Genomic DNA, 26589 nt, shown 5'->3' with positions numbered 1-26589 from the left:
GCCGGGGCACACTCCCATCACTGGCAATATGGTCGCCAGCGACCATATTTCCAGCGATTTCAGCCCCTATCGCCCCCGTGTGTACACAGCTTGAGGAGCTGATTGGCCAGTGATAAAAACCAGACACTCTATCACTTCACCGAGCTTAATAAATCTGCCCCCCAGTGCCTTGCCAAATGCATAATACACAAGGCTGATGCTGATAGTTATTGCATTGCTATATACAAGTGGTACCTTACATCATTTTTAACAAAAGAAAATGGGCAAAAAAAAGCAGTGTTTGAATAAATTAACTTTAATATAAATAAATGTGCTATAGTCAGATAATTATATTAAAAATAAACATACATTTATTAAGTACTGATTTTAAAAAAGTATCTGAAGGCACACAACATTGTAACAAACAGATCTCATTTAAAAGTAAAACAAGAAATCTAGATAATACTAATGTCCCTATATCACATTTTGTGCATTGCACCAATTATTTCTTAAGCTCAATTCCACTCACATAAAGCCTCTACTTTATCCAGTTCCACTCTGTCTTTTTATGTAGTGGGAGATGTTCATGGGGAAGGGTGGAGCACTCACAGACAGAACATACCATATACCTTTAATATATAGATTTTCCACGATCGTGCCACTGCCATTCCTAGTGAAGGGCTATTTCAGACTGGTGCCTGTCAAAATTCAGAGACGTATAGGTAGCAGGAGCTACAATACCAGTGTCTACAGTAATTCCATAGCAGGTTTGTTCACTTCATGTAGAGCAGTGCAGTCAAACTCCTGCCCCTCCAGCTGTTATGGAACAACACATCCCAGCATACCCTGCAACAGATTTAATATAATGGATTGCTAATACTGGCAGGGCATGCTGGAAGGAGTAGTTCCACAACAGCTGGAGGGCCAGGAGTTTGCCAGCACTGATTTAGAATGTAGTACGAGTATATTATTTAAAAAATACTTAAATGGACAAAATTTGCGACAGGCTGGAAACAATAAAAAGACTTAAAACATACAAGAACAGGACAAGGAAACACTTCAGGAAATACATATAGGCCATTATTCCGATCTGATTGCAGTACAAATTTGTTCTTAAAATGGGCAAAACCATGTGCACTGCAGGTGGGGCAGATGTAATCTGCAGAGAGAGTTACATTTGGGTGGGGTGTGTTGAAACTGAAATCTAAATTGCAGTGCAAAAAATAATGCAGCCAGTATTTACCCTGCACAGAAACAAAATAACTCACACAAATCTAACTCTCTCTGCACATGTTACATCTGCCCCACCTGCAGTGCACATGGTTTTGCCCATTTTGAGAACAAATTTAGGTACTTATGTAATATCTGGACTCCCGTTTTTCTTATGAGACCGCGTCCCCTCGCGGGGCTCGCTGCGCTCACCACGCTTCGGGCACGGTGGCTCACTGCGCTCGCCACACTATATAAAATCAACTCCATGCGTAGTTGGATAGTAGGGGTATGAAAAAATGGGGTGCATTTAACATGGGAGTCCAGATAATACATAAGTACCCAAATTTGTACTGCGATCAGATCTGAATAAGGCCCATAATACAAATAAGGACTTCCTTACAAGCCTGAGCTGCATCTAATAGCAGCTCAAGTTATCTGATGATTTGCCCAATGCACAAGATTATCAAATAAGCCTCATCATACTTCTGTATTTGCACACATGCACTATTGTTCCATTAGAAGTCTAGCGATAGCTCTGGTTCCGAACACATTAGTTGTAGATAGATCCGTTTGGAAATCTCTGGGCCAACACGTCGGGAAGTAGAAGTAACACCTTCTCCCCGGCGTACAAGTATATCACTCAACAGATTGTGTCGCTCTGTCTCTGTTTGACAGCGTTGATAGGCCTGGAAGATAAACACACATGTGTTATGGAAGGGACATAATAGCCTTGAGCCATAGGACTACAGGGATAGAGAAAAAAACTCTATGAGCTACTTGTATATTGCAGACTGTGTCCCCCTCACCTTAACCAGTAACTGTGGAGAGGGGTAAGCTGCAACCACTGCACACGAAACCTCCACACTGACTCTGTTAAACTGCTGAATTTGCCGTTTCCATACTTCCAGCAACCCCTTCCCACAGCGTTCTACTCGCACACCTGACGCCCATTCTCCATCCAGGTAAAAAGAGAAGGATGAGTTATCTCGCTGCCTCCTGAAAGCAAAGTAGAGATGTTATCAGAGGAGCAGTTATGTCACATGTGCAATAAGTTTACTTGTGCTATAATCATGTCTTACTCTCTCTCACCTTGTAGTTATTACTTAAAGTTCACTAATATAGGAATTAAAATGAACAGTAACTGAGTAGTTTTGCAGCATTTTGGAAGTTGGGTCACAGCCATTTAAAAAAATAAAAATAAATAAACATTGAGCCAGATAACAATAATAATACATTTAGCCTTGGCAAATCCATAAAACAGTGATGATGAGATACCCACACATTAACAATAAAATTACATTTTGAGTTGAATCATAGATAAAAGTCCCCACCATGGATGAAACGCGTTAAAGAACAAGAGGACAGACATTACTTTTGCCACGATTTCAGCTTTATGTGTGGTTACATATTCCAAATACAGACGCACGCTTGAGAGAAGGGAGATTATATAGTGCCTGTAGCCGCTGCGGACGCACAGAACAACATTACCGCCTGGGTGTCTTCTGCGGGTAACACTAGGAGAGACTTGGCCGCCTCACAAGCACTCGGGACCCAATACTGTTCGCTTTAAGCCGCCACATACAGACAGACTACAGCTTGTACTACCAGCCGAATAGCCACTATTTAACCATGGTACATTTTTTGCATTTCTATGCCCACTAATTTGTGGCAATATTAACATAACGGTTATGTGTATTGTTTGTGTTTATTTGCTTATTTTTTTTTTATATAAAAACTATTTTGTTATAATACATTTGATTGTGTCGTTGTAATTCTTCCATGTCAAACCATGAATATAATTAAGAAATGCAGAGAGACACTCTTGTTTCTATTTTCCTTATGTGACCTTATACTGCAAAGTTGATGCTATTTTTAGAAGTTCATTTCAAGTAATAGTTTACACACACACATATATATCTATATATATCTATATATATATATATATCTATATATATCTATATATATATATCTATATATATCTATATCTATATATATATATATATATATATATATATATATATATATATATATATATATATATATATATATATATATATATATATATATATATATATATATATATATATATATATCTATCTCTAAAACAGGGATGAGGAACCTTTGGCCCTCCAGCTGCCGATGAACTACACATCCCAGAACGCTTTGCTACAGTTTTAGCATGGCCAAATAGCAAAACTGTAGCAGTGCATGCTGGGATGTGTAGTTCAGCAACAGCTGGAGGGCCAAAGGTTCCCCATCCCTGAACTAAAAGGAGTTTTGTTACATTTGTATTATTACGACGCCTGTGCGCGCAACGTAGTTGGTGTAGTCAGAGCTACATAGTCAGCGTAGTGTAAAACTACATAATACTTATTATCACGACGCTGGCAGACCAGCGCACCCAACCCTGTGGGACGCCCTGTGGTACATAATACTTGTCACAGTCGTAGTCATAGTTGGCGATTAAACTACACAAATAGCGCTTACACTATGCTGGAGGGACTGCCGCCGCCATGCTGAAGGGACACTGCGCTGAATAAGACAGCAAGTAAACTACTTAACGGGTGCCGTGAACTGCCGCCGCCGTGCTGAAGGGACACTACGCTGAATAGTACAGTATGTAAACTACTTAACGGGTGCCGTGATAATACACAAGTACTGGAGTTTTCCCTCTAATCAGCCCTTGTGAGTTCTAGCAGAGGAACCAGATTAAGTAGCCCTGAGAATGCACTATTCCAAAAGACAACATATGTAAGTGCTTGTCCCTTTAATCTTTTAAAGTATTCACAATATAAAGGGTCTGTTTTGAAGGAGGGGCAAGGGGTAAACCAATGAAACAGGCATTTCTACATCTTGTATCTTTACTTGTTTGGTGCCTCCATCAGAGCTTTGGTAAACATGCAGACAAAGTCAGAAAACTCCTTCCAGGTTTCCAGGAAACAAACATGGGCATCGGTGTGCAATTGTAAGACCAACAGGGCCTGAAATAGAGGGAGGATGGGTAATGAATTTTAATGAATTTACAGCCAACAAAATATAATTTTGCTAAGTTCGGTCTAGGACTGCAAGACCTTATCTCACCTCTTCCACATCTACCCTACTCAGCTTTGGCAACTCTTCAGTGTCTTTTTTACGCCGCCTCTCTTTTACAGCTGCTCTTTGGACAGCGTCTTGCAGCTTCTTCCTGCTTTTTGTGTTCTGATCTCTATTAAAAGCCAGAGAATAATAAGTGATGTTTCCTGGTTCTACTAAAATGCCTGCTGCAATTCTACTAAAACCCACCTAAAATATTTTTCTATCTCCATTATCACCAGTGTAGGGATGGCACTTGATTTGCTAGTCATGATATGGCCCACAAAGCTGCTTAAGGTCACCTTGCCATGGTCAAAGTATGCTTCCTGTATCAGAAGAAAAGTCAGTTAATTAAAAAAAGGTTATGAAATGGGTTGTTTGCTTTTGATTTAACGTTGAAATGAGCAGCACTGGGCAAGGACCGGGAAACATTTCCTACCATCTTACTGGTTTCAATCATTGTAAGAAATTCTTCTGCTGTAACAAGGACCAGAATCTCTGCCTCCTCTTGACACAAGGCATCTCCCTAAGATAAAAAAAAACAATATTATAAAGCTCTTTTAGTGTTCTGTGACCACAAATGTTGGTAAATATGTGCGGTTATAATCTATCCATATTGAAAGAGGGCTCTGCAACCCTGTGGTACAGACAAGATACAGCTTCTGACTCATGATTTATGTGGTCACAGATGTTCTGTGATTGGTCCAACTAACAAATCACATGAAGAATTCAGAGGTCACTATAAACAAGGCAGTGTTTTCCAACTCCATTCCTCAGGGACCCCTTAGTGCAGGGGTCTTCAACCCATGGCCCGCGGGCCACAAGTGGCCCGCCGAGTTGTATTAGGTGGCCCGCCAGTGAATTGCGTTTTTTTTATTAAATGCCGTTCTGATTTAAAAAAAAAATCCTTCCGCGCGCTGTCCCCTTAAAATCCTTCCGTGCGCTGTCCCCTTAGCAGTGGGACGCGGCGGAGGTGGATATGCTGGCTGGGGCAGCAGGACTGTGCGCAGACATGCGCATTGTGTACTTCCTGACGCCGCGCACCCGTCCCGCCTGTGCCCACAGCCGGGAGACTGGAGTGAGTGTGACAACCGCCGGCAGCCGCACACCTGTCCCTGCATGCTCCTTGGCCGCCAGCAGCAGCAGCCCTCTGAAGGAGACCTCTGCAAGGGACACTAAGGCAAGTGTCTCAGGAGAGGGTGATGCCGGCTAGCTACCGCGGTGCTGACTATGGGGGAGGAGGGGCTGGCAGTGCAATGTGGCCCTGTGTATGGGGAGGGTGCTGACTATGAGGGAGGTGGGGCTGGCAGTGCAATGTGGTTCTGACTAAGGGAGGGCTGGCATGCTGTGCAATGCAGTGCTGACTATGGAGGGCAATACTAGGGCATTTTGTGAGGGACACTACTGGTGGCATTTTATGAGGGACACTACTGGTGGCATTTTATGAGCGACACTATTGGTGGCATTTTATGAGGGACACTACTGGGGGCATCATATGCATAAGCAGGAGTATTGGGGGCCTTATAGTGCAAGGTGCAATGGGCATCATGGTGTGAGGCATAATGTGCAATGGGCATCATGGTGTAATGGGCCTTCATGTTTATATGTCCCTGTGCGGCCTTTAGACAGCCAACTTAAGCGTGGAAGGACAACAACCATTCCTGCGGTAATCAATGTCTGGTCATGCAGGTTGCAAAAGTGAGGTGTCAGGTAATTTTTCTTCCTACTAGTTCACACTCTTATAATTAGACCATGCCCCTTATAATTAGCCCACACCCCTTTTTGGGGCGCGCGCAATTTCTTAAATGCCAAGTTATGTATGTGGGGCTGCATTTTTATTCTGTTCGCACTGGGACCCTAATTGTTTAGAAATAGCCCTGGTGCAGACTATATATTGGGGGCAGGGTTTATGTGTATGGGCAGCTGTGCCAACTATCTATGCGGGGGCTGTGCTGTCTATCTATTAAGAGCTGTGCTAAATACCACAGTAGAGCTTAGTGGCCCTCGGGCTTCGTTGAATTTTTTAATGTGGCCCACACTGTCTTAAAGGTTGAAGACCCCTGCCTTAGTGCATGTTTTACAGATCTCCTTAGTATCACAACTGGAATAATTAGCTCCACATGTGGATCATTTAAAATGTGTCAGCTAGTAATGAATGCACCTGTGCACCAAATAGGAGATCTGTAAACATGAACTGTTAGGATCCCTATTGGCTGCACTTGGGAAACACTGACATAAGGTGATGAATGAAAACAAATACTAGAAATGTGAGGGTATATTTATTAAGTACGCTGCTAGTTGGTGGATTTTAAAAACGATATGATTTCAAACGATAATGATACTAAATGCAGAAGACTCCTGGTTTTGCATTTAATAATATTTACCTTTACATCCTTCAGCCAAAATATTCTGCTTTGAAAATCCCCAGTGTATTAAATGTATCTATGGTCAAGTTTCCTTTAGATATGTATTTTGTTATGTAATGCAGTACTTTGTTTGCAGAGTCTGCGGTTTGTTGGGACACTGTTATTAAATAGCTTGCACCTTGACTGTCTCTGTTACTCACATTTATATTTTCCCCTGTCCTGCTCCAGGTAATGCTCCGTGGCACGATCTGTGATTGGATCACACACTGGATCTCTTGAGCTTGCAAAGCACTTAGCACTTGTCCACCAGATCCATCCTGTAAAAGACCTGGAAAGATATGCTTATTATGCTAGATGTTTATAAAAATATAAGTAAACATATAGAGGCCCGCATGCCTGTTTTGGGGAGAGATCTTTTGATTGTGTGCACATTCTGTCGCACAGTGTACGTATCTACTGGTGAATCTCCATTGGGGGTATTGAAAATGAATCTGGTTGGTATTGGGGCATTACATACAGATATGGACTTATATGTTGGTACCCTTCCACAAAATAAGAACCCATATTTTTTCCTCTAAAATAACTTGAAGCTGGCTAAAGGAAGTGATATCTATTATATTTTATTCCATAGTCATTAGAAATCATGCTTTGCATTTGATGTTTGATTTAAGTGAATATTTTACAAAATAAAAACAAATGGGTGAAAAATGGCCCAACCTTGTGAATTTGCGGCAATTTTCCGATTTATGCAGTTTTCGACGATGCTCGGGGCACAGGGATTGAACAGAGGGAGTGAAATATGCCCAAATAATGGCCGAAAATTGGCAGTTTTTTCACCTGGGGAATATTTTATCCAGGATTGAATACCCCCAAAGTGGAGGATGATAAAGAACCAGCAAATCAGCTCATAAGTGTCTTTCTCAAACACAGCTTGTAAATTGGCAGTAAGGAGCTGATTGGCTGATCACTTATCTCTTGTTAATACATATGCACCGCTGTTCTTTGGACTAAGTATAGGCCAGGCACAAGTGCTAACTGATGCACAGCTACGATACCAAGAGGTATATTCCAGGGTTTAGAACACACATTCCTGAACATTTAAAAATAAATATACAAAAATATTCTGTTAGTAAATATGCGTTTAACCCTGGAATCCCAACATCTATTAAGATTAATTAAATAAATATATGACGAAGAGCATGGCATTTTGGTCACACAGAAATGTACAATGCGGCATACTGGTGAATATATATGCGTTTAATTTGGTGCACACAATACAAATGTAGTTGCAACGCTAAATCATCCGATGGACTTTACAAAATAGGTCAGTGATTCTCAAACCACTCCTAACAAGCAAGTCCAGAAAAGTCCTGCTTGCTTACTAAAAAAGCCATGCTCCCAGAGATACACAGGATGCCTGACCACTACTCAATGACTATTAATGACCATGACTTGTTGGATAAAACAATTACAAACTATTCAGCAGTTAGACATTGAGACTTCCCCCAGCTTTTAAATTGTTTATAATAATAATAAAAAAGCAAACCTGTTGCAAATGCTAAATAGATTTCTAAAGAGGCGCTTGTGTAACAAAAAATATATTTATGTTCTACAAGTGTAAATGGTGTAACCTGACCATCATTACTTTCAATGTTTAATAAACCTAGAATTATTATATTACAGTATTCTCTGTTATAACAATATACAGTAATATACAATATACGTGTTTGCGTGACTGGGGCAGGGAGGGGGGTATATGGATGGAGCAGGGTACCGGTATCTATGTGCACTGTGACCGCCTCCGGCCTCTTCTTCCCCGCCTTGGGCTGGGGGGCGGCTCTGGCGGCAAGGTCACGTGACGCGGAGCTCTTCTGGGGCTTCAGCGAGGGGTCACGTGTCGCGGCAGGGGCCCCCGGGGGCCGGGCAGGAGGCGGGTCCCGGGACAAGGGGCCGGCAGCGGTCAGGCGCTTGAACAAGGGGAGTTCCGCCGGCAGCTCCTCGTCGCTGCTCACAACCATAATAGCAGCAGGGCGGCAGCTGCGGGATGCGATGGGGGCCAGAAAGTGCACCTGGGGCAGATCCTCGGCGTCACTGTCCCCGAACGAGGAGCTCATGGCGGCCGCTTATTCTTTAGCATTCAAAGTTGCCGCTGCGAAAAAAAAAAAAAAAGGGTGTAATAATAACGAGGAAGCGGAAGTGACGGCGGAATCTCCCGGATGTGCGCCATGTCGGTGTTCGGCGGGGTGACCCGGCTGCTTGGTAAGTGCGCCTTTCGCTCACGTGTCGCCGTGCTGCGGCGTTATCGCTGTACATGCCGGTATGTGACTGGTACGTGGGACCTGCCGCCGCCCAGTGCCCCGCATGTGCGGCTTGGTGCACGCTGCCATTTCACCGTCACTCACATCGCAGCACCTTTGCCTGGAGAAGGCTGTCAGGAATGGCGGCTGATTAGTGTGTATCCCATTCCCGAACCTCCCATACCCTGTGTATCCGTGGCTAGCTGCGGCATGTCTGCCATAGGGAGACCCCAGTACCGCCCGGTTCCCCTGCACGCCATGTACAGTATCCTGGCGGCCGTGCACCCCTCACACCGGCCACTACACACGGACACGGCGCGGGCGATACAGCGGATGGGACGCGTGGTGTGTACACAAATGTCACTTGGCTGTCATTCATTCATTCTAGGCAGCGGCTAACAGGCTGGGACTGTTCTGCCATCCTTTTTCCCCGTCCAGAGGTCATCTCAATAACAATACTCCCTAGTGCTCGCACAGATGCATGTACTTCAGGCTTTGGTGATACTGTTGGCATTAAATTACAGCACCAGTCCTGTGCATTCAAGCACTAAACAAATAACAGCTGTATATTGGGTTACTTCATTGCACTGGATCCACACACTTTGTACTGTCAGAAAAGGAGAGGGAATCCCACACACACACACACCTTCGTAACATCTTTCTGTCTGCCTTGTTTGTCTTACTCGATTCACTTATACCAGATGTTCGCAAATGCGCACCTCAGAACATCCATGATTGGTCACAGGTGACTTAAACTGGACATATGCTAATGCATTTTGACTGATCCCTCCCAGCATGCCCTGCGGCCGGTGCGTCACTCTGCGCATGCGCAGATGGACTCCCGGGTCACAGACCCGGAAGTCCAGTGCCGGCACCGCATCGCAAGGGACAGCTCTTATCGCAAGAGCTGTCCCTTTCGTTAATAACCCCATATGTTAGAACATATGCCGTTATTAAAAATGCGATGCCCGACGATACAGGGCTGCGGATGTTACAACATCACAATATTTTTTTTTCTGTTTTCCAGCATTTGGGTGGAAATTTTTGATTGTCATATGCTCCCATTCATTTCCAGGTTTTTGTTCCCACCAGATAGATCAGACAGAAAATCTGTACGTGTGTACGCACCTTAAGGGGGTTTTGCTGCAACTTCTTCTCCTCTCAAAGAAGTCGCAGTAATTTATGGGGGCCTATATTTACTACCTCTGCCTTATGCAGAGGTATACTGACATACATACTGATAATAGTTGATTCCTCGCCTGTGTTTACTTTCTTTTATGTATGACTCTTGCTCCTGCTACAGAAAAAACTAATCGTGAGACTTCTTAATCAAAATCCTCAAAGTGGCTGAGGATAAACACAATCAAACTAAGAATAATATGTGAAATATATTGTCATAGTGTAACAATCCAGATTTCATCACTTACTGTACATTACAAATAAAAAGCCCTTTAAAAAAAAATGTGTGCACTTACTGTACTACAGTTTTATTTCAGGCGTGAATCAGGGCTGCTGAAGTATGTGAATACCACAATTTAACCCTTTAAATGCCAAGTGAATTTGTCAAAATAGGTGTGAAAATTGCTAAGCAAACATTTTTATTTATCATAATCACCTGTAATGTTTACCTTCATATAGGCAATATAATTTTTCTTCTACGCAACATTTTTTATTTGAATTTATGTAATAAATGTGAGCAACATTGGCATTTTTAGCAGCTATTTTGTACTTCTCTCATAGAGGTGTTGGCAATCAAATGGTTAAGGATGTTTTAGTTACATGACTTCAGCATGGATAGGGTAGTGGTCATACCCCGTTCTCACTGCCGCAAAAACCTGGGTCAACCTTCTTATGTATCATTCTTTTCCATGTAGACATTTTCTTTATGTCAGCCTTACTTCTTGGGTTTTTGCCAGGGCAAGCAGTCATTTCCCATGTCGTGTCTCAGTGTGAGTGAAATTCCCAGGTGTAATTGCACACATGGTTATTCCTGGGAATTACACGGGTGTCCACCAGTGTGAACAGGTGCGACCAGTTTTTTCACACAGGACGTAAAAAGAAAGCTGATTGGGGAACGAGATCAGGTGACATGTGGAGGGATGAGGAGGTGCTGGCTGTGAGAGGGGAGGAGGAAATAAAGAAGCAAGTGAGTGGCACTGTCAAGGATTCGACAGTGGACTAGAACATATAAAAAATACTGTCTGCCCGTGACATCCATAAAACCCAGCAACAGGTTGTGAACAAACTTAAAGCACTTCGTAAGAAGTACACCAAGGTGCATGATCTCAAGCGGAGGAAGAGTGGTGGTGCCCATATGGACAATCAAAACTGCTCTTTCACCAGCCAGTATTGGCTGCTCAGGTCTCTTTACGCTTGTCTAAGTTGTCTGAGGGACAAGTTGGACCTGATTGACTTGAGATTTATCCTATGGGTACTTGTTTCCTAGCGGGGCGCCCACTAAGCAAATAGCTTAGTGGGCTATTCTGCGTAGGAAAATTGCATCGCATCACGTGCCGTGTATAGTGCTGTGCGATGCGATGTCCATGTTCAGTGCACAGGAGTGCTTATACAATGAAATATTGCATAGGATCGCATGGCACCAAATGCGATGCGATATTGCATTGTACAAGCACCCATGCCATGAAATGTGATGGGTGCTTACCATGGCATGTAAGCACCTCTGGCATTGTTTTGAGTCACCCCCAGTATCCACGCCACCGTGAAGGGCGGCGGAACGCGTCCTCCGACCTTTACATACCCCCACTATCCACATCGGTGTGATTTTATATAGTGTGGCGAGCGCAGCGGATTACTTTACATGTATTCCGCGGGGCTCGCTGTACTCACACTATATAAAATCAACTCCACGCCAACGTGGATAGTGGGGGTATGAAAAGGTCGGAGGACGCGTTCCGCCGACCCTCGCGGGGCTCACTGTGCTAGCCACGCTTCGGGGTGGTGTGGATAGTGGGGAGGGTTTAGGAACAGATTATACTCTCCGTCTATGGGAGTCATGGAATCCCAAGAGGGAGAGTAGCACCTGTAAGTTCGGATCCGGCTGTCGGCCACAGCAGGTCATCCATCACCTGAGGGAAGAATTGTCAGAATTATATACATTTGTAATTACAACAACAGTCAACATTAAAATAAATGAGACCACATCGCACGGTAAAAACATACCATGCGATGCAATTTCACTACATTTGCGTACGTAAGAAATCTGGGCGCCCTGCTAGGAAACAAGTACCATCCTATGTGCAGGAGGATCAATCTCTTGGTTAGACCCAATGCACAATGGGTCCTACACATCAGGAACAAAAGATTTTGTCAGATAAATTGGCCCAATCCATCTGAATTGGGTCAAATCTGACAAAATCTCACAAGTGAAAGGGGCACTTAGATTTCTCATACTTGTTGGTAGGGCAGACCAGGGAAGCAGTGTGAACGGGGCAGATACGGGAATTTCTGGGGTCTAAGGTGCAGAATGAACGGGGTCTGTGAGCTGAGATGATCTGTGCCCCGCCAAAAACCCGGGTGTTTGCAGGGGCGGCAATGAGAACATGGTATTCGGATTACAACTTCACAAAACATCATGAGCTAGTTAGCGCTCTCTCTCTCTCTCTCTCTCTCTCTCTCTCTCTCTCTCTCTCTCTCTCTCTCTCTCTCTCTCTCTCTCTCTCTCTCTCTCTCTCTCTCTCTCTCTCTCTCTCTCTCTCATAGAATACATTTGGGAACAGGTAACCTTGCACAAAACAGCGTAGTGGTACACTAATTGGGGGACCATGTGCTAAATATTAACACCCCTTTAACATGAAAAAGTTATGTCAAAGTTCTTATGTATCATTCATTTCCATGTAGACCTTTTCCTTGTGTCAGCCTTACTTCCATGTCAACCTTGTGCATGTCGACTTAGAACCTGCCAAGCTAATGACACTCGACCCTCTGAACCAAATCCTAACAAATGTGTCTTTTCTTAGTTTTGCCCTCTCCAGTGACATGGATCCTGGCCAGAGATGCATCAAAGAAAGCTGGAACCAGTACAAAGAATTTAGGAGGAAAAAGTCCAGGCAGGAGATACGGATACAAGAAATTAGATGGTATGACCCTTGAATGTGCAGCACTTTAGCTGTTGTCATTGTGTCATCATAAATTATTTTATGTTTACATACAGTAAGTACAACCAACCATTACTACAAATCCTAAAATGTACATAAAGTGAAGTGTCAATTAGTGATTAAAAAGTCAAGTTACCACAATAGTACAATAGAGTGAATGAGGGAGACCCTTGCGCCTGCCGCTGCCTTTGGAATTGCTCAGTTAGTATGAAGACACCAATCATACAAAAAATACTGTAAAGACAAAAAGAAATACTGACAATTCCTGGGCGCTGACCAATTTCTCTATTCCCGATTTCTCAATTTGATCCAAAAAGAGAAGGAAAAAAGAGAACACATTAGTGTAATACACTTTGATATAACACTCTTTTCAAGCTGTATGCAATTGACTGGACGTGTACCCTTCAAGGTGGTCTGCTTTTTAAGGCAGACAATTAGCGCGTCCTCAGGGGGTGGTAACTTCACCGTAAAGGCTTCAGATTTGTCCAGTGAGCATAGATATAGAGAAAAAGACTGGTATGGTGTAATACCGTTTTTTTATTCCTAGAATTACAACATAAAATCAGGGTTATAGCACAATGGACTCTCACCGAGTGTGTTGGTCCACAACACAAGTGTAGACAAAAGAGCAGGTGGTATAAAGCAGGCGTCCCTGGAAGCTCGCACCCGGTGTTAGGTCCTCTGTGGTTCACCCTCTCTCCTCCTTGCCAACGCGTTTCAAAACCCTATAGGTTTCTTTTTCAAGGCATGAGGAGGTGTAGTACAGTTCCTATATTTATACCCCTATCCGGGGAAGACCTATTTCCAGACATGGAATATTCTATCCAGCTAAGCCTATACATAAAGTATACATATACAGACAGATCCGGTTCCATGATTTCCTTTTGCCATAAAGCCATCAGCTGTTTCTTAATTGCGGTAATCTCTGTTTTCCCGCTTCCGCCGGAACCGGAAGTGACGTTCGTGCGTTCCACAGGTCCAGACCTCCGATACCGCAAGTGACGCTGTTTGCGTTCCACGGACCCGGACTTCCGGTACTCGGCTCCGTTTTGTTTGCATTCCACAGATTTTTGCCGATTCACTTTTAATTCTATGTCCATAATTTGGATTTGCATCTATATTCTCCAGCCATTTACATATAATCAAGAAGAGACAAATATAAATAAAATTAAAACAGGTCTTCATATTGATAAGGTGCAAATAAACAACATACACTATAAAAGTTCACTTCCTGAATTAATAACATTGATAATTATTGTTAAAAATCCCAATTTCTTAAGGTTTTAAAATAATTATAAAATCAAGTGAGGTGGGGGAATTACATGAACCATTTCAACTCGAAATCTTTGTTCAGACCTCCCGGGGCTAAGGTCTGATGTTGGAATATCATGGTCATTTCATTTTTTGCTAAATCAACCCCCCCCCACTACTCGCCGTGATTTTATATATATATATATATATATATATATATATATATATATATATATATATATATATATATATATGGTACTTATGTAGTATCTGGGCTGCCGATTTTTTGATTGTATGCCTTAAGTTAAGGCATACAATCAGATGCGATGCGATATCGCATCGCATCGCATACGACCATGCGATGCGATGCGATGACCCGATTTTTCCATAGGATTCAATGTTAAAATGGACTGAGTCCATTTTAACATGGAATTCAATGGGAAAAAGGGGTCCTTTTCATACCCCTACTATCCAAGTGGGCATGGAGTTGGATATAAACCTGTGGCGAGCGTAGCGAGCCACCGAGCCCGAAGCGTGGCGAGCGAACGGTATTCTGTGTCCCCTCGCGGGGCTCGCTACGCTCGCCACGCTTCGGGCTCGGTGGCTCGCTACGCTCGCCACAGGTTTATATCCAACTCCATGCCCACTTGGATAGTAGGGGTATGAAAAGGACCCCTTTTCCCATTGAATTCTATGTTAAAATGGACAGAGTCCATTTTAACATTGAATCCTATGGAAAAATCGGGTCCATCGCATCGCATCGCATCGCATGCGATATGGTCGGGTGCGATGCGATGCGATGGACCCGATTTCAAAATCGGCAGCCCAGTTACTACATAAGTACCATATATATATATATATATATATATATATATATATATATATATATATATATATATATATATATATATATATATATATATATATATATATATATATATATATATATATATATATAAGCTTTTAATAAAATCTGGATTGCAGTCATGATGTATTTTAAAATACATCATGACTGCAATCCAGTTTTTATTAAAAACTTTTATATTTTAAAAAAAATCACAGTGAGTAGTGGGGGAGGGGGGGGAGATTTAGCAACAAATTTAGCAAAAAATGAAATGACCATGATATTCCAACATCAGACCTTAGCCCCGGGAGGTCTGAACAAAGATTTCGAGTTGAAATGGTTCATGTAATTCCCCCACCTCACTTGCTTTTATAATTATTTTAAAACCTTAAGAAATATATCAGTTTATCAAAGTGTATTACACTATTGTGTTCTCTTTTTTCCTTCTCTTTTTGGGTCAAATTGGGAATAGAGAAATTGTGCAATGAAAAGAAATGGGAGAAACACAAAACAGTGTGCACGGTAGCCAAACAGTGGGTGCACCCCAAATGGTGACCCCCCCCACACACACACACACACCACTAACAACAGACAATAAGGTGTTTCCTCCACAGGCACCAGAGACAAATGACGGGAGTGATGCGTCCCTGAATGATGGGTCCTCTTTTCCGACCACACAACCCATCATTCCGGGACATATCACTCCCTTCATTTGTCTGTGGCGCCTGTGGAGGGAACACCTTATTGTCCATTTTCTGTCCAATTTTCATGTGCAGCCACGTCGCACCTGTGTGTCACCTGTTCGCTGGAGCATATGCACCCATGCAATCCCATGAGTATGGACTCTACTTGCAGCAAGTGACCCGTGACTATAGGAGTTGCAGGTTCAATGAGCAATGACTCATTTGTACTTCCCATCCTACCAACCACACATGCAACTGTTGTTCAGAATGCCCTAATGGGTTAATTCCATGTGTCAGGAGTATGGTTAAATATTTAGTACAGTATTCCAAAATCCATTGTTAAACATTTAAGGCCCCCATACACTATGCGATTTTGGGCCGATTTCATCCGATTTCGACTCTTTGTGCCGATAACCGGGTGAAATCGGCCCAAAATCGCAGGACTGTGTCATCTGATCCGATTCGATGCGCGGTCCCGTGCGCATCGGATCGGATCAGGGAGGTCGGACGGTCAGTACATACGATCACGTCCGACCTCCCTGTTAGCTGGCAGCGCCGGTGAGTGCTGACCTGGGGGCGGTGTGGTCAGCAGCAGGGCTCATCAGGGGGACGCCGGAGCGGGCAGTGGGTCCTGACGCTGTAACTAGCCTGCGGCGCCTGTGTGTGATGATCTGGCCGGGCGCTGTGATCATTCACATATATCATTCAGCAGCGCTGCGGGACGGACGGGGCCGGGCAGTGGCGGGTATTATATTTTTTAAAACACCTGTCAAATGACTAGCCGTTCTCTGATTGGCTGAGAGCTCTCAGCCAATGACTGACTGTTGGCTGAGAGCTGTCAGCCAATCAGAGAACGGCTAGTCATTTGACAGGTGTTTTAAAAAATATAATACCCGCCACTGCCCGGCCCCGTCCGTCCCGCAGCGCTGCTGAATGATATATGTGAATGATCACAGCGCCCGGCCAGATCATCACACACAGGCGCCGCCGGCTAGTTACAGCGTCAGGACCCGCTGCCCGCTCCGGCGTCCCCCTGATGAGCCCTGCTGCTGACCACACCGCCCCCAGGTCAGCACTCAGTACCCCCGCTGCCCGCCCCACTGCTGCCCCTGATCACCACCGGCCCCCATGCCCCTCACCGCCCGCAACCTGCCCCTCACCGCCCGCTGCAGCTCCCCGTACATGTGATAAATTGCAAGCGATTTATCACATGTAAAATTTGGCTCATCAAGTGCCAAATTGTATGTGAGCCTCCCGGGGAGCTGCCGGGCGGCTCACAGGAGTACTGGGTCCGACTTGTCCTAAGGACAAGTCGGCCTAATGTATGGGGGCCGAGGGAACATAGTGATGTAGTGAGCATTTTTCTCTACATACCCCTTGCATGGTGTAAAGGTAACTGCAGCTCCTGAAAGACATGAAAGGTCTTCTAGCATTACCAGTAGGTGCAGCACCGTGTGAGCAGCTACCTCCTTACCAGAGACATGCAGGACATGCTTTTATGCCATGTAATCTTGGTAAAGTATTCTCTTATTATAGACATCTGTTTTTTTTAAGGGGGTGATTCAGGATGGTTTGTAAATGGACAAAATTGTGTGCACTGCAGGTGGGGCTGATGTAACTTGTACAGAGAGAATTAGATTTGGGTGGGGTGTTTACTTCAAACTGCTATCGACATTGCAGTGTAAAATAAAGCAGCCAGTATTTACCCTGCACAGAAACAAAATAACTCACCCACATGTAACTCTGCACGTTATATCTACCCCACCTGCAGTGCACATGGTTTTGTCCAATAGCAAACCAAATGTGCTTTGCAAACCAGTCTGAATCACCCCCTAAATGTGGAGACAGCTCTGTATTGGGAATTCTAATTCTATATGCGTTCCATTCATTTCTCTTTCAGGTGAATTTGTCCATGCTGGAAACATTCTTGCTACCCAGAGAGTAATGCGCTGGCATCCAGGGTCTCAAGTGAGTCACAATTGAAATAATTCATGATTTTTCAATCGTCAGCTTGCAGGCTATAATTAACATAAGCTTAAAAGGGCATGTTCCTTTATAGAAAGGTTTGTCCATAATGTACAAAAAGCTCACAAAGGAGTAATCGGGCGCAAGAAATAACGTCTGCATCCGGACAGCATAACATGTATACGTGGGACCCAGCATATGTCATGTACCCTCAGACTGTCTACCCTCAGACTCCCACACATAAACGGTAGTTTAATTCTGTCCGATTTCTACCTCTAGCATTTGCTGCTGGTTTGGGCTGCACTGCAGAGATACACACACTCCCCCCTCCTTTCACTCTGTGTCTCTCAGCTGCCCCCTCCTTCACTCTGTGCCTCTCTGCTGCCCACTCTTGCTCCCCTTCACTCTGTTCCCCTCCTGTGTGTGTCTCTCAGCTGCCCTCTCCTTCACTGTGTGTCTCTCAGCTGCCCTCTCCTTCACTCCATGCCCCTCAGCTGCCCCCCTTCACTCTTTTCCCCCTCCTGTGTGTGTCTCTCGGCTGCCCCAATTCACTCTGTGCTTCTCTGCTGCCCCCGCCACCTACTTCACTCTGTGCCTATCTGCAGATCAATTCATCTACAGATATATCTACTAGTGTGTACACAGCCCAAAGCTATGGGGGGTGGGTGGTTTAGTATGTGTGAGGTTTAGGAGGAGTTGGTGGGGGGTAGGAGGGAGGGAAAGCTGTCACCATTCCACTGTATGTGCCACCTATAATCCGGCAGAATGGATGCAGTACGGCAGCTGTCGCCTGTTGACGGACTGCCGGTGATGTAATTGGCAGGGAGCGACCCGCCTCTCTCCTGCTCCAAGATGGTGACAGCAGGTGTTTCAGAACCGCACAGTACTGGAACCAAGGGTGCTGGATTATTGGCACTCACTGGCAATGTTCCCTCTAATTTGTGTGGCAAAATATTTTGGCTGTGCAACTTTAAAAGGAAATTTCAATTTTTGTGCATCACTTATATATAACTGGAAAATGGCGTTCAGCATTTGTGTTAACTTTAAATGTTTAATATCATTTTGAAGTAAACATTCAAAACACAGCACACAATTGAGTCCACAACTGCAAAAAGGGACCACTGCTACTTTGTGCGCTCTGTTGTAATGTCTGTGCGCACGATCGTCGAGTTGTGTGCGCGCGCACAGCTTAGAGGGAGCACTGCTCACTGGTGTCTCTTGAAATGCCTCCGAATAGCCACTGTTGAGGCTGCATCCGTCCCACATGACTTTTCCTCTGTACAAAGAGGCTCTTCTCGACTTCTTCAACGATTTTCCCTGGACCACCAATACGGCATTGGGGCTGTGACATTAGGTCCACGGTGCAGGCCTCCCGCATCAGGTTATTGTATAGCACAGTTGTTTTATTTGACAACTTAAGTTGCCGCTCACAGAAAGATATACTTGTGAGCTCCTCCGCCCATGAATAAATAAACTGTATAAGCGTAAGAAAAGGTAAACGGCAACCTGGGAACCAATGTGCCGCACGGAGGCTCACCTTCTTATGACACGTTTTAACATGGCAGCGCCACTTGCACTCATTCATATTTAAGTGCATTGGGTGTCCATTAATACAAGTTTGTGTCACTGGCAGCAAATTATGCGGCTGGAAAAAAAAACACTGCCTCCTCCTCTGCCTGCGGCAAGTTGAACATTGTGACAGGTTCTGCAGCCATTACGCAGTCACTTCCCCTCTGACTGAATCTGACAGGGAGCGGGAACGCTACTTCTGACTGACTATGCTATCTAGGCTGCCCGCGCGAACACGCCGTGCTAATATACAAGTACCATATTAATGTGCAATGTGCTTATACATGTGCACGAATAGGACTTTTTGTTCTTGTGTACACTTATTTCAGCACCTTTTCTCTGCTTTCTGTAGGTGGGAATTGGACGTAACAAAACATTGTTTGCTTTGGAGGATGGAGTTGTGCGTTACACAAAAGAAGTATATATACCACCTCCTCGCAGCAGTGAAAACACTGATGTCATCTGCAAACTGCCTTTTGGTGCCGTTCTGTACAAAACCTTCATTAATGTAATTCCTAAGCCTAAAGAACATAGTTTTAAACTTGTGGAAATGATGTGATAAGTGATTTGTATTGTAAATAAATTAATAAAATGTTGCTTTATTATAAAATAAAAAAATGCTCAAGCTTCCATTTCTTTTTTTTTTTTGGTACTTGTTTAGTTTCACGGCGGCAGCATGGCCGCGTGTCTGAGTCCCCTCGCAGGACTCGCTGCCCACGCTACAGGCTTGGTGGCTCGCTGGAGCTTTCACTACAAGTTGATTCTCTCATATCCAAATTTCTTGGGACCAGAAGTATTTTGGATTTTGTATTTGGAGTATTGCATACCATAATGAGGTTTCTTGGGGATGGGACCCTAGTTTAACACCGAATTCTTTCATGCTTTGTATACACCTTATACACAAAGCATAAAGTTCATTTAAAACGGTTTCAAATTTAGTGCATAAAACAGTTTGTGTACATCGAGCCATCAGAAAGGTGTCACTGTCTCAGCGCTAAAAAACTAACGTATTTTGGGGGGTGCAAACTGACCGTTTAGTGGGTGTGCTAAGAAAAACGCAGGCTTGTCAGGAAAAACCATTGGGAGTGTCCGAGACAATGCAGGCACGGCTAAGTGATTCAGGTGAGGGTGTGTGACATCAGCCGCAGAAGTCTCTGGCTACTCTTCAGCCCAGTGTAAAAATATTTTGATGGTAAGCCTGTTATGATTGGTTTTGGACATATTGTAGCTGTACATGTCCATTTGTACAGCGATCACACTAATTCGCAAGGAAGGATTTCCCTGAAGCAGGGCGGAATCCTAACTGAATGCTGGTGGTGTGATCAGGTCTAAATTACCCCTTAAGTCTGTATATGAAATATAATGGAACTTTGCATAGGACAAAAAAGCTGCATCCACAGCATAACTCGTTGCACACATATTCAGACTCCGTTGCATACTATATTAATCGGTGCAGTCTCTTGGTGCATCTTAAGGCCCCCATACACTATGCAATTTTGGACAGATTCCACGCGATTTCGGCACTTGGGCCAACAAATCGGGTGAATTCGGACCAAAATCACATGCGTTTGACATTCGATCCGATGCGCGGTCCCGTGCGCATCGGACCGGATCAGGAGGTCGGAAATGTAGCATATGCGATCACGTCTGAACTCCTGCAGCGGGCGGGCAACGGCGGCTCTTGAATGAGGGAAGGTGGTACCCCAAGTACCCATGAGGAAGCAGAGCAGCTGTGGTGGGGATCATCAGCGTGCTGTCACTGTGTGCAGCGGTGATCAGTGTCCACAGCACCGCAGCGGGCGGGCAGCTGCGGCAAATATAACTTAAAAATAAAGTCAAATGACTCTCCGGCTCTTGATTGGCTGAGATAGAGCACTCTCAGCCACTCAGTGGCCGCTGATTGGCTGAGAGTTGGAGAGTTATTTGACACTTTTTTTTTTTTAAGTTGTAATTGCCGCTGCTGCACAGTGACAGCCCGCCCCACTGTTTTACCACCGGCACTGCTTTTTCGCCAGCATCCCCGCCGACCACTCATTTGAGAGCTGCCACTGCCTACCCCCACTGCTCCGCACCGCCCTGCAGCTCCCCGTTTTTTTTTTTTTTCTACATGTGATAAATCGCATGCAAAAAATGGCACATCAAGTCCTCAATTGTATGTGAGCACCCGGGGAGCTGCCGGGCGGCTCGGAGGAGAATTGGGTCTGCCTTTAGTTGGATCGCATTGCAACTAAGATGCATTTTTGGGTGACAAAGTTGTTTGGCACTAGTAAAGTTTCACAGGGCCTGGCATGACAGGAGGGACTGGTTGTGTTTGGCACAACTAAAATGTGTTGGTGAGTAATAAATACACCTGTGCACCTGCTGGGTGACCTTGAAAATGTGAACAGTTTAAGAACCGCTGGTAAGAAATGTAGGTGTTTAAGTGTCTAATTTAGTTATTAACATGTTCAGGCTTCTAAACTTATCCTTAACCTAGCTTCCCCTAACACAGTGATGGGGAACCTTCAGCCCTCCAGATGTTGTTGAAGTACACATCCAAGCATGCCCTACTAAAGTTTTGCTATTTGGCCATGCTAAAACTGTTGCAGGGCATGCTGGGATATGTAGTTCAACAACAGCTGGAGGGCCGAAGGTTCCTCATCCCTGCCCTAACACGATTTTGATTGGAAGAAAAACAAAAGGAAATTGTGGGGCGCTCAGAAATGAAAAATAATGAATATGATCAATTGGGTATCACAAAAAGAAATTATTTAATCTCATATAGTGAGATCATATACAATTAATGTATAAAAACGATTGAATAATATAAAATGCACAGTAAAATGTACACAATGGCATATAATAAAACACTCAAATAGGGGGTGGAAGGACAATGGAATGATACTTATGCAAGTCCTGCTTGTTCCTAATTAGTACTCTCCTCCTGTGGTTGGTTGTATATTCCACAATGGGGTCCAAGATTAACTGGTGAAATGGGTGTCCATGTACCTTGTTTTTGAATCCACTTGTGGGAAAAAGATTGTTGTACCTCACGTTTAGGATCAGCTCCAAAAGTATGCAGGTGGTGGTATAACAATTTATAAGTCCAGTCACTAAGCCAGAGTTTGGGGGAAGGAAATGGGGAGAGAGAGCTGGTCCAAGGGGGGTATGCAGTGAAAAGTGTCCAAAGTCCAACAGAAGAGTGTGGTTCAGGCGGACGTGTTTCATTGTTCTAAGACAACTTTATCGAAGACAACCTACGTGTCCTAGATGGCCTGGAGTTTTCCTGGTAGCTCATCACACTAAAGGTGCGTACACACGGGGGCGATTTTGTGTAGTATCGCAGGAAATACGGTCGCTGAGCGACCATATTGCCTGCGATGGGAGTGTGCACCGGCGATATATCGCCGGGTGCGCGCTCACGTTTTTACCCCTGTAGTGATCACTGGTCGCAGGAACATGCTCCTGCGACCAGCTGATTTCCACTGCCGGGCTCCCCCCGGCAGTTTCTTTTTCATCAGCAACCATCTCTAGTCGCTGATTAACAGGAGATACAGAGCAATATATTGCTCATCAATATATTGCTGAGCAATATATCTCCCCCGTGTGTACGGGGCTTAATGCTTTCAGTGCATTATGTTACTTGATAACCAGCATTGAATGGGATCAATGACATTGATATTATCTCTAATTAGGTTACAGAACTACACATGATTATTATTGCACTTAAATTTTGTTACTATACACGTGCTTTGCATGACCTCCAAACTCACAGTCTCTCTCCAAAAGTAGTAATGAGGTAATCTCCGTCAATCTAGAAATCTAGACCTAACTTTCCATTTGTATTTAGTTGAAGAATGCATGGATCAGAGAGATCCGTGCAGACCTCTCTGTAAAAATGTAAACTTTAAAAAAAAAAAAAAACCTCTCTTTGAGCCGGTCCTGGTTTCCTGAATACTGGGAAAAAAATAAAGCAGGGTCCCCCCTGTATTCAATAAACCAGCACTGGGCACTTGGTTACAAAAATATGGGGGACAAATAAAGGGGTCCCCTGTATTTTTTAAACCAGCACTGGGCTCCAACAGCCAGTGTTGTCATGCCACAGCCCGGGAAAAAGTTCCCCCCGGACAAAACAACACACACCTCCAGGGAATCCCTTTACCCAGTGCACCTGGGCAGTGGATGCCAGGCTGATGGTAATTAAATAGGTAAAAATAAGATATTAGGTTTTGTAATAGAACTACAAGGCCCAGCAAGCCTTTCTGTTTTATACAGTTCAATTACCTTTTCCCGCAGATCCTTTGACAATTATTTTGCTTTCCCCATGACTCAGAATCCAGACATGTCAGTGCAGCACTGGATGAACGATGCAAGGGTCTTTCAGGAGACCAGAAACTCACTGACATTTTTTTACACACACACACGGATTACAAGCAAAAAGATCACAGGTGAGGATGGTTACCTTTAGTAGCCATTCAAACCAGTTTGTGTCAACTGGTGTGCATGTTATAAGGCCAAAATCTCCAGGGTATGTAAAATTTTGATCAGGGTCATTTGGGTAGTTTCTGTTGTCATTAGGATTTAAAAAGAGTAAACACAGTTGTTTGACAATAAAAGACTTCACCCAACCACTGACCATGAGTGAAAGAAAAGTTTGTGAGTTATTCATATTCTCTGACTAATGGCCAAAAAATATAATTCTGCTAGGTTATGTAAATTTATGAGTACAACTGTAAGTACATGTTGCTGAAAGGCTGCTGGCCACCAATGCATTTCTAAACCTTGCAGCAATGTATTTTAAGTCTGAGGGACGCGCTGTGGGAATGGTGGGGAGGAGACTGAAGAGTGCAGCCTGGACCTGGACTAGACAAACCTGTCTGTGAATAATTTACACACAGGTTTCTGGCATAACCATGCTTGCTGTTGTGCTGGCACAGGAGGATAGGGCTCTGAGTCATGAGGAGGTCTCTTCACATAAAGGACAGTTGGAGGTTCTGACATATATAAGGGTATGAAGTGGCTCTGGGCTGGAATGGCTATGAGTGGCAAGAAAGCAGCTTTAAAATCAGACAAACAAAATGGTTTCAGTCCTATTGTGGGTTTTGCCTAACCCCCAATGTCCAGGAATCCAGCCTGCTAAACATTCCATGTTCTCTAAAGCCATGTACACACGGCTGCGATAGGGGCTGATATCGCTGGGAATATGGTCGCTGGCGACCATGCTGCCAGTGATGGGAGTGTGCCCCAGCGATAAATCGCCGGGTGCGCGCTCCCCGTTTTCAGCCCCCTTCTTATCGCTGGTCACAGGAGCTTGCTCCTGCCACCAGCCGATTACCTCTGTGGCACCGCCAGCAGAGGTTCCCTTTCTCTGGTCGCTTGATGAAAAGGAGACACTGAGCAATATATCTCCCCCGTGTGTACGCACCTTTACTTGGTCCCAGGAAGGACACAAGTTTGATGTGGTTGATCTAGGATATACATTTTATTTATGCAGCGCTTTTCTCTAAAAGGATCCAAGTCACTTTATAAAAATCATGAACATAATACAAATGTTTACGTAAATACAGAAGACACTAACATAAAACAGGAAAAAAAAATGCAGAAAATTGTAAACATAATACAGAGTTGAGGAAACATACAATTTAAGGTACATAACCTTTTGGCCCATCTAGTCTGCCCCCTTAAATAGAGATAATGAAATGTATAGAGAGCAATATAGCTAGAAATAAAAAATGTACATCTTTGGGTGAGAGTGTGAAGGGAAATCGTCAACCACAATTACACACTGCCTATCCTGCCAACTGATTACTTCCTCCCATTGGGAAGCGGTCATCTATTAGAATGAACTTAGGTCTACAGTCATTAGGTCGACCCCACTAGGTCGACTGGCAGGAAGGTCGACCTGACTCAAGGTCGACATGACTTAAGGTCGAATTTGCATAAAGGTCAACATGAGGAAGGTCGACTGGTCATAAGGTCGACATGGGTTTTTCACTGTTTTTTGAGCCGACATGTGCCGACAGGCGGTATTTCATGCCCTACCATCCACTAGGGCGTGGAGGAGGTTATTAAAGCTGTGGCGAGCGAAGCGAGCCACCGTGCCCGAAGCATTGCGAGCGATGCGAGGGTCCGATTCTCATTGCCAACTGTGTCCATGTCGACTGTGTCGACATTCGGGTCAAAAAACAGTGAAAAACCCATGTCGAACTTATGACCAGTCGACCTTCCTCATGTCGACCTTTATGCAAATTCGACCTTAAGTCATGTCGACCTTGGCCCATGTCGACCTTAAGTCAGGTCGACCTTCCTGCCAGTCGACCTAGTGGGGTTGACCTAATGACTGTAGACCTAAGTGTGGTCTGACAGATGTACCGATTCCCTCCCATTCCAGCCACCAAGATTTTAAGCGTGGTGCTTCTGGAATGATCTCCTGATCAGACTCTCCACAACATGTTAAATGGGCTCTTAAGGCCCACTTCTTATCCATCATCCTAAAGCCCTGTACACACGGGGGAGATATATTGCTAGCAATATATTGCTCAGTTTCTCCTTTTCATCAGCGACCAGCGATTAGAATAGGGCTGAAAACGGGAGCGTGCATCCGGCGATTTATCCCACACTCCCATCACTGGCAATATGGACGCCAGCGACCATATTTCCAGCGATTTCAGCCCCTATCGCCCCCGTGTGTACACAGCTTAACTTTCCTCTGCTCTTTGGTCACTGACTTTCCCATCTGTGTCACCACCATTTCTCTACCAAACCCCTTCAGAATGTAAGCTCTCACGAGCAGGGCTTTCTTCCCTCATGTGCTTTTTCTTCTTTTATTTAGACTACTATCTCTTACAGGGTGAACTATAAATCTGGCACCGCTGCTGAAATGATCCCACAGCTGGTGGATACATACTGTATTTGCTGGGTGGTGTGGTTTCCTACTACACTCCAAAAACAGTGTACCCTGCCCATGGAAGGAATATGGCCAGCTGGACCAGGGGACCATTGTAAAATTGTGAAACATATACTTCCTTGCCGATATGATTATTATGTATACTGGTGAGTAACCGCGTTTAGTTAACATGGTTAGTACTACACACACAAGGAATGCATTGCTTTCCACAGGTTTTCTTTATTGAACAAACTCTGACCCATCTAACCTCCCACAATCATACTAATCATGTATCAATAAAAAGGTTTACTTGGCACATTACCATCTGGATGATGGTTTACACCGGCCCCCACACATCCGAATCAACAAAC

At 44.2% G+C, this 26589-nt stretch overlaps 2 protein-coding genes across 2 annotated transcripts; one reads left to right on the top strand and one right to left on the bottom strand.

Annotated features, from left to right (window-relative positions):
- Positions 1 to 318: 318 nt before the first annotated feature.
- On the bottom strand, positions 319 to 8981 carry EME1 (essential meiotic structure-specific endonuclease 1). Its single transcript, XM_083148081.1, has 8 exons — positions 8404 to 8981; positions 6830 to 6957; positions 4703 to 4789; positions 4474 to 4589; positions 4273 to 4396; positions 4057 to 4172; positions 1998 to 2187; positions 319 to 1877 (listed from the first exon to the last, which is right to left on the bottom strand). Exons 1-8 carry the CDS (start codon positions 8741 to 8743, stop codon positions 1707 to 1709), a joined length of 1272 nt encoding a protein of 423 aa, XP_083004207.1. The 5' UTR covers positions 8744 to 8981; the 3' UTR covers positions 319 to 1706.
- MRPL27 (mitochondrial ribosomal protein L27) lies at positions 8605 to 19983 on the top strand. Its single transcript, XM_083148082.1, has 4 exons — positions 8605 to 8888; positions 12904 to 13023; positions 17720 to 17787; positions 19706 to 19983. The coding sequence occupies exons 1-4, from the start codon at positions 8846 to 8848 to the stop codon at positions 19910 to 19912; spliced, it is 438 nt and encodes a 145-aa protein (XP_083004208.1). The 5' UTR covers positions 8605 to 8845; the 3' UTR covers positions 19913 to 19983.
- Positions 19984 to 26589: the final 6606 nt, after the last annotated feature.

The sequence above is a fragment of the Crinia signifera genome, chromosome 6 (genome assembly GCF_055691185.1).
Source record: "Crinia signifera chromosome 6, ASM5569118v1, whole genome shotgun sequence".
Lineage (NCBI taxonomy): Eukaryota > Metazoa > Chordata > Amphibia > Anura > Myobatrachidae > Crinia > Crinia signifera.
Note: the sequence above shows the minus strand (reverse complement) of the source record. Positions and strands in the feature narration are given on the sequence as shown.

What these genes read in the sequence shown, in the direction of transcription:
- EME1 (XM_083148081.1), bottom strand. Translation starts at nt 8,743, where the DNA reads ATGAGCTCCTCGTTCGGGGACAGTGACGCCGAGGATCTGCCCCAGGTG. An exon ending in TGATTGAAACCAGTAAGATG is followed by an intron (nt 4,590 to 4,702) that starts GTAGGAAATGTT and finishes CTTCTGATACAG; the next exon opens with GAAGCATACTTTGACCATGG. An exon ending in CTGATGGAGGCACCAAACAA is followed by an intron (nt 2,188 to 4,056) that starts GTAAAGATACAA and finishes CTTTGCTTTCAG; the next exon opens with GAGGCAGCGAGATAACTCAT.
- MRPL27 (XM_083148082.1), top strand. Translation starts at nt 8,846, where the DNA reads ATGTGCGCCATGTCGGTGTTCGGCGGGGTGACCCGGCTGCTTG. An exon ending in CGGGGTGACCCGGCTGCTTG is followed by an intron (nt 8,889 to 12,903) that starts GTAAGTGCGCCT and finishes GTCTTTTCTTAG; the next exon opens with TTTTGCCCTCTCCAGTGACA. An exon ending in CGGATACAAGAAATTAGATG is followed by an intron (nt 13,024 to 17,719) that starts GTATGACCCTTG and finishes TTTCTCTTTCAG; the next exon opens with GTGAATTTGTCCATGCTGGA.